This window comes from Barbus barbus (genome assembly GCF_936440315.1).
Source record: "Barbus barbus genome assembly, chromosome: 47".
In the NCBI taxonomy this organism is placed as follows: domain Eukaryota; kingdom Metazoa; phylum Chordata; class Actinopteri; order Cypriniformes; family Cyprinidae; genus Barbus; species Barbus barbus.
The window spans coordinates 2,507,977-2,524,168 of record NC_136725.1 but is presented as its reverse complement, the minus strand read 5'-3'; the positions used below and the strand labels follow the sequence as shown (position 1 = coordinate 2,524,168).

General features: G+C 39.0%; 1 protein-coding gene across 3 annotated transcripts in view; it reads left to right on the top strand.

The window, feature by feature from the left end:
* Positions 1-16,192, top strand: part of LOC306865772 (mitogen-activated protein kinase kinase kinase 1-like) — a 59,582-nt gene that overhangs the window by 40,246 nt on the left and 3,144 nt on the right. For 2 of the 3 annotated variants that reach the window (XM_079410570.1, XM_079410569.1), the window contains exons 11-19: positions 2,559-2,680; positions 3,280-3,371; positions 3,829-4,021; positions 5,427-6,684; positions 7,840-7,992; positions 9,449-9,611; positions 9,982-10,113; positions 10,560-10,702; positions 12,152-12,283. In XM_079410570.1, the coding sequence (XP_079266696.1) occupies positions 2,559-2,680; positions 3,280-3,371; positions 3,829-4,021; positions 5,427-6,684; positions 7,840-7,992; positions 9,449-9,611; positions 9,982-10,113; positions 10,560-10,702; positions 12,152-12,283 (2,388 nt within the window). The remainder of the gene's footprint in view (positions 1-2,558; positions 2,681-3,279; positions 3,372-3,828; positions 4,022-5,426; positions 6,685-7,839; positions 7,993-9,448; positions 9,612-9,981; positions 10,114-10,559; positions 10,703-12,151; positions 12,284-16,192) is intronic. The other variant, XM_079410571.1, reaches the window with a different exon arrangement.

The window sequence follows — 16,192 nt, the reverse complement described above, 5'->3', positions numbered from 1 at the left end:
ACTTTCTGAATTTTGAATTTGTATTCAGTCCTGAATTGTAAATACGGTTGTCAATCAGAAACTTTCCAGCATGAACAATATAACTTATTCCTATAGTAAATGAATTATTAAACAAAACCAAGCCAAGATTGCCCCCCTTTTTTAATGACTGAATCGGTCAAGCTCACTGACTGCAATTTTGCAAAAACTCCCATTTAAAATACAAAAATCTGTTTACACGGCACAATGAATCTCATTTACATTGTGTTTACAGTTTTTGTTGGTTGTAATGACAGGATTCGCAAGCATGCAGAACTTGAGCTTGCAGCCATGCGGTGAATAAAAGCACTGGCATTTTAAATAGTATTTTGAGCAGTATTGAGTAAATTATAAAACTTAAATGCCTCTGATTGCACATTGTGATCAAGAGATCAATAGACATGTCTGAGATTGGCTACAATGCTCAACGCTTCAAAAACATGTAAATAGAAACCACTGATGCTGTTCATTTAGTGCACCGCACACAGATACTCAATCACTTTAATGCTGTGATACGCATGAGATCAAAAAGGGCTTACAGTATTAGAGCTAAACTACACTTGTTCTGTTCAGCCAATAAAAATGACAAAATTCCCAAGAAATAAAACGGAAATCAGGCCTCTAATGTTTTTCACTTGTGCCAAAAAGTTCATTTTTAATCCTGCACTTATTTCTGCTAGATATAAAAGCAGTCTAGATAAGTTTTTTGCTTTGGTCAACTTTGATCAGAGGTTATCAGAACCGTACTGAGTTCTAAAGTGCAACAAACCACGCTGGCTAGTTTTAAAGTTCACTTCAAACCAGGAAGTCTGGAAACAGCGGGGATCCTCAGACTGAAGCTGGAAAGGAAAGGTTTCTTTTTTTCTTTGTCTCTTAACCTATTTCTCTTCCTTTAAAAAAAAAAAAAACCCAAAAAACAATAGCTCTTGCTGCTTGGACTTCTGGGATGGTGTCTTTCCCTCGGGCTCTGTGCTCCAGTGAGCCGCCTTTATGAAAACAACAAGCGGTTTGTCCTTTCGGGGCTTTCCAGCAGTTCTTCGAACACGCACCAGAAAGAGGGTCGTCTCTATGAACTAAAAATACTACAGACAAAAGCTTTTGGGATGTTACCTTGCGTTAGACTGCTCTGTAAACACTGCAGCGTAGTGAAGTAGCTGTTTATCTGAAGTCTGCTTGTGTACTAAATGTAACAAGTTAAAATGTCACATTTCTCTATTTATTCTTAACTTGGAGTGATTTTTATTTTTTTTTGCAGGGAGAAGAGCATTATTTGAGGCAGGATTTTAGCTTGTGTGTAGGCGGTAGAATGTGTGTTTGTTTTCAGGAGAGGAGTGTATGGTGGGTTAATCAATGCCGGGCAGCGCTCCAGTGCGATGTGCTATCAGTCACCACTCCCAGCTCTCTCTGGGAGTCAGGGTCAGGGTGAACTCTTTCTCACACACTCACTGTACAGCACTGTTAGAGTAGAGTCCAGTGCTTCTAGACCGGAGCATCACAGCCTTCTTCTGACCGCAGGGTTAATGCAAATAATAAAATACAACTGAATGTATACTTGTGTGTGTGTCTGTCTGTCTGTCTGTCTCTCTGTGTGTGTGTGTGTGTCTGTCTGTCTGTCTGTCTGTCTGTGTGTGTGTGTGTGTAGGCTAGCAATGTAAAGAGGCTTATCAACTTTTAAAACGCTTGTCTACCGTTTCTTTTATTGCTGATGTCAGAGTTTGTGAGACTTTGAAACCATCAAAATTGAAGAAACATTTAGAAACTTAGCACTCAAAACTGAAAAACAAACTAAAAGGATGCTCAGTGTAAGGCTGCATGATTTGGGGGAAAAAAACTTACTGAGATTTTTCGGATTATTGTGATTTATTTAATATTGTTGTCATTGTTTTTATTAATAAAAGTTTGCTGTACTTGTTAGGGCTCTGCAATTTGGCCAAAAATGTTGTAATTTAATGTTAAATGTAAAATGACTATAATATTAAAAATAATTATTTTACTACTAAATTTAAGCAAAATAAAAATTTCATTGAAAAAAAATTAATATTTACAAAATTGCAGTACAACTGTACAACTTAATTTCTTCGGTAACAGTATAAGAACCAATTCTCACCATAAACTAGCATGCCTATTATTAACATATCAGCGGTTTATTAGTGGTTATAAAGCATTTATATATTCTGCATGACCATATTCTACATCCCTAATCCTACCCAATACCTAAACTTAACAACTACCTTACTAACTATTAATAAGCAGCTAATTAGGAGTTGTGACCAATTCTTCGTTTTTAAGTGTTAAATGATTAAGCTTTTATTTTGGCAGAAAACCCTTAAAGCTCCTTTTTGTTTAGAACAGCAGCTAATTTATATGCACTTTCAATATTTCAGCTAATTGCGCAGCTCTCTTTGGGTCATGAGGCTAAAAAGCAACTGAAAACTTCTTGTAGACTAGAGAATCCACAACACAAGCCACAGTCCTGAATGTGGCAACACTGTTTGTTTGTGCTTGTGTGGATCTGTGTTAAGAGTTGATGTTTGTTTCAGAAAACCCTGCGAGCGATGCTGGTCTACACCCCCTGTCACTCTGTGTCAGAGCGGACGCGATTACAGCAGCTGCTGTGGCCCGTGGTGGAGACCATCCTGGTCAAGTGTGCAGACGCTAACAGGTACTCACTCGCTTGAGAACGTCTCTGACTGGGGCCTGTTTTTAATACACAGTGGAGAAAGGAGTTCATTAATGGTGATTTGCCCTGAGGTGAACAATCAGAAGATCTGCTGTACATCAAATCATATCTCAGGCTGTCCTGTAGGCTCTGGTCTGAAGTTAAGAAGCTATCACCACCCAGTGGTCAGGCGCTGTAACAAACAGATGAATTATGCATTTTAGTGTTTGCTGAAGTGCTGATAAAAAATGTTATGTTCAGTATGAAATCAAAATGACCCTGTTTGCTCCACCACACCCTCCTGCTCTTATTGTAAATTATTTAGGGGTGCATGTTATTCTAAAGTTAATAATGGCCGTCTTTATAATCTTTCTTTGTTGTGGGAATCACCACACCCTAATATTTTTCAATTCTGCCTTTTTTATTATCCAATTAGTACTTGATGCATGAGCAAGTATCACCCTTTTTTGGAATATTATTTTTGTTCAGAAAATGCATTCACCCTATATCAGTTCAGAAAAATGCCTCACATTGTTGTTGACTTTAAATGCTCTTGTAGTGAGTTAGCTGAGTGTTTATTTTTATTTTTTTTGTGCTTGTAGTCGCACCAGTCAGCTGTCCGTCTCCACTCTGCTGGAGCTGTGCAAAGGGCAGATGGGGGAGCTCGCTGTGGGAAGGGAAATCCTCAAAGCAGGTACAAATCATAGCTGTAATAGTGTATGAGTGTCCCACATGCCACACTTTTTATTTTAGCAATTTTGAATAGTGCATAAGTATGCAAATTGTGATGCACATATACATTAGCTTTGTGTGAGAAACTGGAAACTTACATTTATTATTGACTGATAAACTAACAGTCCAGCTCTCAAAATCTTACTTGTGTATGTGCATATTCAAAGTTTGCATGCCAAGACCTGTCACAGACATGAGACATGGTGGAAGGGAAGAGTTTTAGTGAATAACAAGTATACCTCTCATAAAGCGATTATAAATGCCTTGTATACTTTAAAGCACAGGTTTGGAATGAGTAATGACAGAACTTGAGTTTTTGATGAACTGTTCCTTTTTGCAGACATTCTTTTCTTCTCTTTCTCTCTGTAATATTTGTTTGATTTTTAATAAAGATGTTTTCATCTCTGATTGTCCACCAGGCTCTATTGGTATTGGTGGAGTTGACTATGTCCTGAACTGTATCTTGGGCTCTAAAACAGAGTCTAATAACTGGCAAGCACTGCTGGGTCGGCTGTGTCTGATCGACAGGCTCTTACTGGAGTTTCCTGCTGAATTCTACCCTCATATTGTGTCTGGTGGAGACTGCAGCCAGGCCCAAAACATTGTGGAGAGGTACAGATGCATCCAAATCTTACTGTGCTTCTGTTCTTAATTTATTACATATAAACTATTATAAAGGTTAATCATTTTTGCAACCCTGTTAACACTTTTTTTGGGAAGTGTTTGTGTGATTTCATTATTTTCAACTGATAAAATTTAAATAAGCATAAAAGGGAAATAAAATGTATACAGTTTTTAAAAAATGTGTTCCAGAACAAGTACCAGGATTGTAGATTTAACCTTAGTCTCACATAGCCAGACCTTCAGACAACAGGAGGTCTGGACTCCATAGCAGCTTTGATTGGCTAAGGCCGTCTGACCGACATGTAAAGCAGCCAATCAAAGTCGATGTTCATATAATAACAGACTGGCATGCAACCAATAGATCATTCATTGAAGAACATCGTCTTCGGTCTATGCTGTAAACTTCACATAGTTTGGAAATCCAGTGTTTAGTTTATCCTAGTAAAGAATCATTGTCATAGTTTTAAAAAATGGTGGCTTTCGTCTTCCATGAGGCGGTTTGGCTTCATGACAGATTTGTTTCCAGATGTGTGAAAGAGAGTGACACACACGTCTACCGAAAAACCTATAGCATTCAGACAATCAGCCAACGGTCTATAAGCGTGACGTCTGAGACTGGGACTAATTTATCCCAAGATAATTTCTTTATGTAAGCAAAATGAACATTGTATCTCAGTCGAGTCAAAATGAATCGAGAGCTTATGAATCGCAATCAGATCAAATTAGGAAATATGTTGTGATACCCATCACTCATTAGGACTTGCTAGATTGGTGTCTGTTTGCGTTTTCTTTTGTATTTAGTGTTAATAATCATCATGCTTTAACAGGGTTGTAAACAAAATGTAGGCAGTGCTGGGGAAAGTTACTTTTAAAAGTAACGCATTACAATATTTTACTATTATATTATTCCAGAAATAATATTACTTTATATAATGTTACTTAGTTACTTTTTATGGAAAGTAATGCATTACGTTACTTTTTGTCACCTGGGCTGTGATTGCTTATTTGTTTTTTAATAACAAAAAATGTTTTTCTATATATTTTACCCTTTCACACCAAAAGTGAGATTAATAAGCCTCCGACTGAAGGAAGTGTGCCTGCTTCTGCTCTTACTCCCAATTTCTCTCAATACAGTCATGTCAGTGAATAAATTGGAAAACGAAAAGGTTTGAAAAAACTTGAAAAAGTAACACATTTTGTTGTAAATTTAAAAGTAATGCATTACTTTACTAGTTACTTGAAATAAGTAATCTGATTACTTAACTCTGAATATATGACAGTCATAAATTAAGATTCAGTTTTTGAATTAAAAAGTAAAGGGAAACTGGTTTGCACCCTCTTTATGCAATTTGCTTTACTGTATTATTTTATTGCATTTATTTTGTCTTTGTAGGTATCATAAGCTGCTGCCTCTTCTGAGTTTCGCGCTGCAGTCCATCGATAACTCTCACTCCATGGTGGGTAAACTCTCTCGCCGCGTCTTCCTGAGCGCCGCCCGTATGGTAGCGCGTGTGCCTCATGTCTTCGTTAAGCTCCTGGACATGCTCAACGTCACCAGCTCCACTCACTACGCCCGCATGCGCCGGCGTCTCCTGGCCATCGCAGAGGAGATGGAGATCCTAGACGCCATCCATCTGGGACTAGACGACCTACAGACCGGGCACAGTTCACACACCAGCGCTTTCCTCGAACCCTCAGCCCCCCATAACTCCCCATGCGCCACCGAAAGAAACTCTCCCACCCCTGATCTACAGCAGCCCAACACCAAGGTGGCGCTTTCAGGTCAAGCCAGTTCAGCTCCTGTGGACGATATAACAGAGAGACTCTCAAACGTCGTCACAAGCCCTGCTGAGTTTCCAAAGCCCCCCGTTCAAGCCCGAAACAGATCTGTGAGTCAGTGTTTGAACTCCCCATCATCCGGTCAACCTCCAAACCTTCCTTCTCTGTCCATGGCCAACGCCTCTGCCTTCCCTCCAGAAAACCCCAAAGCCCTGCCGCAGAGTTTTGTGCCCAACAAACTCACCCAGTCCTCACTCAATACCCAGCGCAAGTTGCCTCTGCAGAAGGGACTCAACGGAGGCGTCTGTAAGGAGCCGGAGAAGCTGCCTTCGCCCGTGTTTACCCAAGCTCGACCACTGAGTCAGATCCACTGGCCCAAACCCTCTCGCCCCTGTCCCTCTGCCTCATCCGAAGGAGCTAAAGCTTTAATCCCAGGAACGAAGAGCAGCATGAAGCTGGACCTTCAGGAGGCCAGGTCCAGAGACGACGTGGTTTGCAGCGGTGGATCCGCTCTAATCCCCAGTGAGAACTCGGTCTTCACTCCAGTGGAGGAGAAGTTCCACGGTCTGGACGCCTCGGCCGATCTCAGCTCCAGCATGGAGGACCTGTTGGAGCCCTCCATCCCCGCGGCAGACAGCACGGTCACCTTCCAGTCCGAAGTGGCGGTGCTGTCACCGGAGCAGACGAACATGAGCGACGACACGTACAGCGAAGACGTGACCCAGAACCAGAAGTGCAAGGAGAAGATGGAAGCTGAGGAAGAGGAGGCGCTGGCGGTGGTCATGGCCATGTCTGAGTCGCAAGACGCCTTGCCTGTTATCCCACAGTTACAAGTGGAGAAAGGAGAGGACGTGATCATTATTCAGGTGAATGTAAGAGCATGATCTTAGTAAACTTTGCCCAAAAATGAGGGTGAATTGTTTGTACACTGTGATCACACAGAGATCTGATCTGATCATCATCCAGTCTGTCTGGAATGACACGAAGAAACAGAACAAACTGAGACAGACTAAATCCAGAAGAACTGTGTCTCCAAGACGCTTCAAGAAACCTCCTGCAAAGCTACAGTGCTGTTAAAAGTTTTAGGCACTTGAAAAACTGTTGTAAAATGAGGATGCTGTCAAAAATAATGGCATAAATAGATTTTCTTTATCAATTAACTTCTATTAACTAAATTAAATCAACATTTGGTGTGCACATCCTTTGTGTTTAAAGCAGCTTTTGTCCTCGGTGCACTTGAGCAGAGTTTCTCAGGAGCTTTGCAGGAGGTTTCTTGAAGCGTCTTGGAGACACAGTTCTTCTGGATTTAGTCTGTCTCAGTTCTGTTTCTTCATGTCAATCCAGACAGACTGGATGATGATCAGATCTCTGTGTGGAGAAAACAAAAATCTCACTGGATTATTACAATTAATGGCAAAATGAATGTTTGGAAATGTAAACTGATATTTCCTACTGACACAATACAACAAAAGATAGAAATAACTGACTTAAAACCATTTTTAGCTGCTGAAAATACTATCGTTCTAATGATTTTGGCCACTGTACCTTTAAGGCTACAAGAACATGTCACTGGAGCAGTACCCTTAAAAGGACAACTTTGTACCTTATCTACTATTATAGGGACAGTTGTGGCCTAATGGTTAAAGACTCAGACTTATAAACTTGTGAACTGTGAAGGTCGCAGGTTCAAGTGTCAGTACCAGTAGGGGAAGTTAATGAACAGTGCTTGGATGGGTGAAGTGCAGAGGACAAATTACGAGTATGGTTTACTAAACATGGCCTTTGTATAACTTCATTTAACTATTCGCGATTAAAAGTAATAATATACCCTCATAAGGTGCTACAATGAACCTTTTAGCAGTAAATAAGGTACAAAGATGTTCCTTTCAGGGTACTGTCCCAGTGACAAGCTGTTGTACCCCTTAAAGTTAGAGATATTTCACTGCAATATATCATATTGTGTATAATTTTACGATCAAACGGTGTATTTGGCTTCATTTTTCCCCCATTTTGCTTTTCATGGTCAGACGCCAGAGACTCTGCCTGGTCATACCAAAGCAAAGCAGCCATACCGGGAGGGCATGGAATGGCTAAAAGGTCAGCAGATTGGCCTGGGTGCCTTCTCGTCATGTTACCAGGCTCAGGATGTGGGCACTGGCACTCTGATGGCTGTCAAACAGGTGAGAATATCTGTCTCACACCACACAGCACTTCATATGAGATTATCACCATGAATTTGTGATCTTCAGGTTGCAAGCCTCACCTTTGAAAACGTTACCGATCAGTCCTACCTTAGCAAATTTTGATGTCTACCATGTTCTCAGACAAGCCTTTGCTCTTTTCTAACACGTTTATGGAGGATCTGTGCAAAAACTGTGTGCAATGAGGTGACGTTATTTTACTCTCCCTTTAACTATCGATCATTAAAAGGAAATTTAAAAGTGTAAAAGCATTAACAAGTTACTTTCAACACAACATGAATAACTCCTAAAGATCCTCCTTCTGTCCGCAGCAGTATTACGGATGTGTTAAATATCATTATAGTAATATATGTCTATATTTCATAACAATTACATTTTACAGCATCCTTGTGAAAACAAACCTGGAAAGAGATGTGAGGATTTGGAGAGAAAAATGAACGATTCTTAGTGCATTCCAGGGAATTAATCATGGTTTATATCGTAAATTAAATCGGGAGAGCAAACATAAATGCACAGTAGGCTATATGTTGTCTTTTTCATTTACTTACAGCGGAATACAAAGCAAACATGAAAATAATCAGAAGGAAAATAATGCAACGGGCTGAAAAGAGCTATAGATATCGTTATATTATATATATATATATATATATATACCAAACTTAACATTTATTCTCCTGTCTTCTGAAAGTAGAAAATTAGTGAAAATGTACAGCCCATATTCAATCAAAATGACAGATAAGGGTTATTTGTAGTGCTATCTTATGATCTGAAATGATTTGTTGCAGTCTTTTTAAGCAGAACTTCCCCAAACCGGAAGTGCCTCCCATAATTTAAAACGCAGTAGGCTCATTAGGAAAAAGGTGGACGATTACCTTCCTGCAGTCTTCACTTCCAACCCTGCTCCAGTAATCCTAAACACCTTGATTAGCCGCTCCAGGTGTGTATGATTAGGGTTGGAGCTGGGCTCTGCAGAGTGGTAGGCCGTTTCTCAATACCAAGTTCGCAGAGTCTGGACTTCCGTCCTTTCGAGTTTGGACTTGCCAAGTTCGACTCAGAAGAACGAACTCTCGAGGACGGGAGGACGAACTGAATTCTGGGTTACCGTATCAAGTCCGCACAAGTCACCTCTCGATGCATCCTCTGTAAAAGGGGCGGATCAAGAACACATCCAGGGATTTGAACTGGACTTGGCTAGATGTGAACTTTGAATTGGAACAGTACTTGGGCAGCGACTGATGACGTTTCACAAGTCCACAAGAACACAAGTACAGACAAGTACGCATATTGAGAAACGGCCGTAGTCCTTTAGGAGCTGCAGACCCCTGACATACAAAGGCACTAAATATGGACACAAACAGGGCTGAGTGTGTGTTGTTTTTGGAAGCAATGACAGAACATACCATATTTAGACTTACCTGTGATTTTTATTCCTCAGGTGACGTATGTGAGGAACACGTCCTCTGAGCAGGAAGAGGTGGTGGAGACGCTACGAGAGGAGATCCGCATGATGGGTCTCCTCAACCACCCCAACATCATCCGGATGCTTGGGGCAACCTGTGAGAAGAACAACTACAACCTGTTTGTGGAGTGGATGGCAGGTTGGTTGTCCACAATCACGCAGAGAGTAAAGGTGCGGTCACACAAGCGAAATTTTGTGGGCAAAACTGCTCCATTTATCAGTTTCAAACCAAGTAGTTTTTTCTTGGTCATGGTGGTGCATCCGCATGACTAACTTAAAGCTATTCCGAAATCTATCCTCACACAAATTCCCAATTGCGTGGATTCTTTCTTATTGAATTTGATGGATTTCCCCCACAAAAATGACAGAACAATGGCAAATGTGACCGTACCGTGTTGAGATCCTTTTGCCTACTTTCCTCTTTATAAGCAACACTTTTCAGAGTTGCAGTTTTGCCCGATTTTGCCCTATTCCATAAATGTAATACTTTGACTCCTCTGTTTTCTTAGGTGGCTCTGTGTCTCATCTCTTAAATAAGTACGGTGCCTTTAAGGAGGGTGTGATCATCAACTACACCGAGCAGCTCCTACGAGGTCTCTCTTACCTCCACGAGAACCAGATCATCCACCGCGACATCAAAGGTAAGCTACCGAAGCTTGGCTACAGCACTACTGTCTCTGTACTAGGAGGAATGGTTTCCTTCCTACTTTGTGTCCTCTTGTGTTGATAGATTTAGAAAGCAGACACTTTTTTGGGTGTGTTTTAAGCTCTGTTCCCAACCAAATCAGGTACCTTTATTGCCTACTGGGACAGCATCATACAGTAGATGCACTCCCTACTCAAAAGCTACTCCAAAAGCTTGTCAGCAAAAATACTCTACCTTTGCAGGTTTTTGGCCAAATTGTAAGGTGGCATTGTGTCTTTCACAGTATGGGGCAATCCCAATGCATTTCAAACAAGCTCAGTTATTCTAAGATGAACAAGTCAAGAAAATTCTGCTACATTTGAGAGCAGCTCTCTACATAGGCAGTAGCAGAGCAGAGCTTTATTGCATGTCTCTATACTCACAGTCTTATGATCATTGCAGGTGCCAATCTACTAATAGACAGCACAGGCCAGAGGTTACGGATAGCTGATTTTGGGGCAGCGGCACGTCTGGCTTCAAAAGGCACCGGTGCGGGGGAGTTTCAGGGTCAGCTCCTGGGAACCATTGCCTTCATGGCTCCCGAGGTAAACATGTGAATCTAAAAATGCAATGCCTGTCTCTTCACTACAGTAAAGGGTTTAAACATGTTGCATGTGTGGTTTAGTGTTATAGCAAATCTCACACACAATATTAAATCTACTTGCATTCAAATTGGACAGTATGTTTCAGTGGCAATGTTTCTTTTGTTTGCAATATTTATTGATATGTCAGTGCAGCTGAGACATCCATCTGGTATAAACTGAGGCGCACAATAGTCACTTTGCTTGGGTCTATTTAATTCAACTACTTAAAGAAGTTATCCTGCTCAGCTCTGGTGGTTTGGTTGGAAAATAAGAGACTGAGAGAAAGAGAGACCTTCCCAGATAAAAGAAAGCTTGTTCAGTTTGAAGAGGTTTCAGTAATGAATACGCTGCCGGTGGAGGCAGGGCCAGCTGAACTGCTTCCTAATTAATCAGAGTTTGGGCACACAATAACAAGAAGGAATTAAGCGGTCAGCCAAATTGTTGCTGCCTCACAAGAACTGCAATTTACTTTCATTTCAAGTTACTCTGAGATCTAAATCCTCTTTGTCCTTTTTTCCTGACTGGCCACGTAACCATGAACACCACACAGAGAGGTCACCAGATTTGACCACGGTTTTTATGTCCAGAGTTTAGAGGGCAAGGAAAGTTGTGCACCATTGTGCCCTCACTTCACAATGCATGGTGTGGAGAAATAAAACACTTGAATGGCTGGCTGATGTCATCTTTTAATTTTTGTTTGAGCCTATTAATTTAAATGTACTGTTAGTCAGTAAGTCAATTCTTTTAGCTGGTTAACTCACAAAATCAATTAAAGCAACAGAAACAACATTATAGAATACAATGTGTAGTTCTCTACTACATGCCTGCACTTATAAAAATCTGCCAACGTTTTTTAAAAATGAAGCAGAGAACTTTTAATTCATGCAGTATCATTCAAACTGACAATGTAGAAGTGGACCTCTTGATGCTTTTTTGTACAGGATTTCTGATTAAAACTTTGTAACACAGTTTTGTCCTGTTTGGCCATCCGTAACTAATAACTCTGAAATGTCAGAGAATTATCGGCAAGTGTACTGGGGCTCATTTGAAACGAGATACTGTGGCGAGTTGCAGTGATTCTGAGGGGCTTTTATTTTGGATATTCTTAGAGCAGAGGACTGAGCGAGTGTTGGGCTGTCAAGCCCTTTCTCGTCTGTGACTCGTGCTGCGAGGAGTAAATCAGTCGCTTATTGATGAGAGATGACAGAATCTCCCCCCGTTCTCCAAGTTCTGTGAAGAGGACAGATCAGGGGTGTGCATGTGCATGCACCTGCTGCTTGTCAGTTAATGGCAGTTGTGTTAGATTTTTATATTTCATTTTCTTATGTGTTTTTCTTGCAGCTATATTAAATGGTCTGTGCGTCTCAAGTGTCATATGAGGGATTGTGATTGTCATTTCTGTGCCTGCAGGTGCTGAGAGGGCAGCAGTACGGTCGCAGCTGTGACGTCTGGAGTGTGGGCTGTGCTATTATCGAGATGTCCTGTGCGAAGCCGCCCTGGAATGCGGAGAAACACTCCAACCACCTGGCACTCATTTTCAAGGTGAGAATGGAACTGTCTGCACATGTCTTAAGATCAAAAAACTGTTTAGTTATCAGGGCTCCTACGGGTTTTGGAAAATTATGGAAAAAAGAAAGCAGAGTATGGAAAATATGTGTTTCCAGACTCTTGCCCCCATTTAGTTTTTTATAATAAATTAAGAATTTAATGAAAATACATTTATCGTACAAGAAGTGTGTTCATGGCAGCTGTTTAGTGATTCTTTAGTGATTGTCAAACACGTCTGAATGAATTCAAGGTGCACTTTTTCATTATGCAAAATGCAGGCTTTTGGGTTTCTTCTCATGATATTCTTAGCACCGTATTACTACCCTCAAGGACCTTTGCAAAAATAAGAAATATACAGACTTTTATGTGCACATGAGAAACCATGAGCCTCACTGAGCCTCCTATTGTGTCATCAGCCCATTTCTACAAAGTATGCATTAAAATAGATCTAAGGCCATGGAATTTGGCATACTGCCCTAACTAAAGCCACATTTTAAACACTTTTTTTTTTTTTTTACAGTACCAGTCTTTTTTAATAGACCCTTGGCTAATTTTATGCCATCAGCCCATTTCATGGGTTTATCTGCTGAGAGGATGTGCTAAATTGGACATTAGGTCTTGATATTAGAGCTACTACTACAATACGAAAAGCCAAAATGCTTCCTTTTATTCATAGTAAGCACTATGCAGTGGCAGTGATGCACAAAGGAAATAGGTTATATAAAACTAGAAATTGTAATGTGTAAGCATGCACAAAATTCCCATGCACATTTGAATAATTTCTCTAGGGCACAAAAAAGTTTCTTGTGTGCATGTAAAAGTCTGTATTTTTTACTATTTATTTTATTTTAGGGGCTTTGCCAACATGTCACTTTGAGAAAATCAATGAAAATAAAAAATATTTACAGATACTAAATATAAAGGTGAAAATAATGCTCTAAGAACCATTTATGTTAAATATGGTCTGAAAATCTATTGAGAGGTTTGGAAATTTGAGTCTGGAAAAGTATGGAAGTTTGAAATGGAAAATGTGTAGGAACCCTCAGTTATGTTTGCTAAAAATTCAGCCCATATAACCAGGGTCACTGCAGCTACTTAAGTCTTAAATTTGCTTGATCAAATTGAAAGGGATAATTCACCCAAAAACTGAGTTTTTTTCTTCAGTAGAACAGTAAAGAAGATTTTTAGCTTCCATCATTTTTGAGAGTCAAAAAAACTATATCAAGGAACACAAAATGATATACCAGTGGCCTGGTGATATATTGAGGTCTTTTGAAGTGAAATGATCGGTCTGTGCAAGAAACTGAATATTATTTACAGCATTATTACCTGTAATCCAGAGCCTCAGGCAAACGGTCTGGAGTGATGAATGAATCATTCTTTTGAACCGGTTCTTTTTAGTGAACTAGTTGAACCAGTTCACCAAATCAGACTGAACCATCTGAAACGGTTCACGGCTCGAGCAGCACAGATCTACAAGTTACTCAGTCAACTGTTCTACTGAAGAAAAAAGTCCTTTTTTTCAAGTCTTGGATGGCCTGAGGCTGAGGCAAGTTGACAGAAAATTTTCATTTTTGTGTGAGCTATCCCTCTAAGGCCATAAAAAGTCTTAAATATCTTATAAAGTATAAAGTCTTAATTAAGAGATCTTAATTTAGGGACTGAAAAACAGGAATCAACTTACTACCTGATGTAATTATTACAATTCAGAAGACTGATTCAATTAAATAAATGAGAGCACTGTGTGTTAAAAGTCAAAATGCGGTTTCCTTTGCGTGTTCTACATGCTTGCGGTTTCAGAATCCATGCATACCATCCATTTATGCCAAGCGATTGTTGATATACTAGTATTGATGAATTAGTACATTTACTTTATGCTTTTTTTATTGTAATATGTTACAAATTCTTGTAAAATTGCATATTTTATCTCCATCTTTTCAAATGAGCAGCTGAAGTAGTTAAGCATATGCATTTCACAATAAGAGTCCCCATGTATTTCTGCTTGTTCTGTTAAAAGTTCTGAAATATGCATAATCTTTTATTTTTTTTTATGGTGGTTATTGGTGTTTTAGTTACACAGTATACCGTATCTGGAATTTAATTCATTTTGAACTCTTGAAGTTTCTCTCTGGGCTGTTTGTAAGTAATACATTCAGTTTGTAGATTTTACAAGTATTGCCACAATAATCAGTTTATTGCTTTTCTTTAAACACAGTATTACTGTGTCAGCAAAATCCAGTATTAACCTCTAATTTGTATGTACTGGTATTAGTACATGAGCAAACTTCAGTACATATGTATATATTGAATAAAACAATCTTGAGTATTTTAAACTTGCAAAACCATTTTTTAGTTAAATATGTATTTAATTAAGTAAAATAATCTGAAATGAATTATTTTGAGATCTCTCCGCAGATACCCTGTGTAGGGCTGGGTATCAAGTTCGATACTTTTTAGGCACCGACCGAATTGCCTCGATACCACCGAGTATCGAAAAACGTCTTGTCGTTCGGTACCAAATTTCGATACCTAAGGGGTTAATCTCATCACTGTCAGTGAGCCAATAAGCCTGCAGCACTAGGTGTGTTCGACTAGAAGCGACGCGGCGCAGATTGATTGCAAAAACAGTGTTTGACATCCGCGAGAGCGATTCGAAAGCGTACGGAGCAGTCTGCTCTCTATATCCCGCGGTTTCGTTTGCTACACACACAGACTGAAGCTCACGTGACGCTCGCGGTCATTTCAGCGTCTGCCGTCTCACTAAATGAGGACATAAACACATGAACAACATCTCCAGAACTGCTCTGAGAGTCACTTCATGAGCATTTTACTGTTTGATTTGAGTAAAACTAGCATCATATCATATACACACAGAACTGTAAAGTTATTCACAACAACCCGTCAAAATAAAAGTTTGGTTTAATTTGGAAGACACTGCGGCAGAAATAAATTAATATTGTTCAGCAGAATGTACATACTGCTACTACTAGGCTACTATTAAATTATTAAAACTTATTTTTTTTAGTAATGATCACACAACATTTCTTCCATGTTTTAATTTTAATAGTAAACCCCCTTTTTTGCCAAAATAAATAAATACATTTTGATTTTCTATAATTTAAAGATAAATGAAATTAATGTTTTATGCCTTCATTTGAAAACCAGATACAGAACACAGAATTTCTGAGGAAAAAGAAAACATTTCATAAGGCTATTTTAAGAATAAATCTGAATAAACTAAGTTGTTTTTATGCATTCAAATAATTAGACATATTACATCATAGAATTTAATAACAATAAAACATATGGTGAAAGAAAATAAAACATCCACTTATGAAAGTGGATAAAGATTTTAAATTTCTAGTCTTTAACAACCTAGAATAAATGAATAGAAATTATGAATCTAAGCTATGCGTTTTAAAACGAGCACGCACTAGTGTAAACTGAAAACTATTTATTGCACTGATTTATTGTGTTGGATATATTTTGTTCCTTTGTGCAGTGGCTCAGGAAATGAGGCTTTGAGTCTGTATACATGTCAACAAGCTGAAAAATGTTTTTTGAGATAATGTAATCTTGTTCAAACTGATTTCATAAGATTGGTATCGAAGAAAAGTATCGTTCAGGAACCGGTATCGGTATCGGTACCCAGCCCTAACCCCGTGTAATACATTACTATGAATAAGCATCTGTCTTCAGGTGTTTAGTTTAGTTTTTTTGGAACTTCAAATTGTGTTTTGCACATTAATTTTCATGCTAAATAAGATGCATTTTAATTAATAAAATGTAAAAAAATATATATATATATTTTAAAATTAATTATTTGCATTTTCCAAAATGTTTTAATTTATATCAATTTAAATAATGAATTCACTAATTAAAAACATTTGGTATCAATACTCC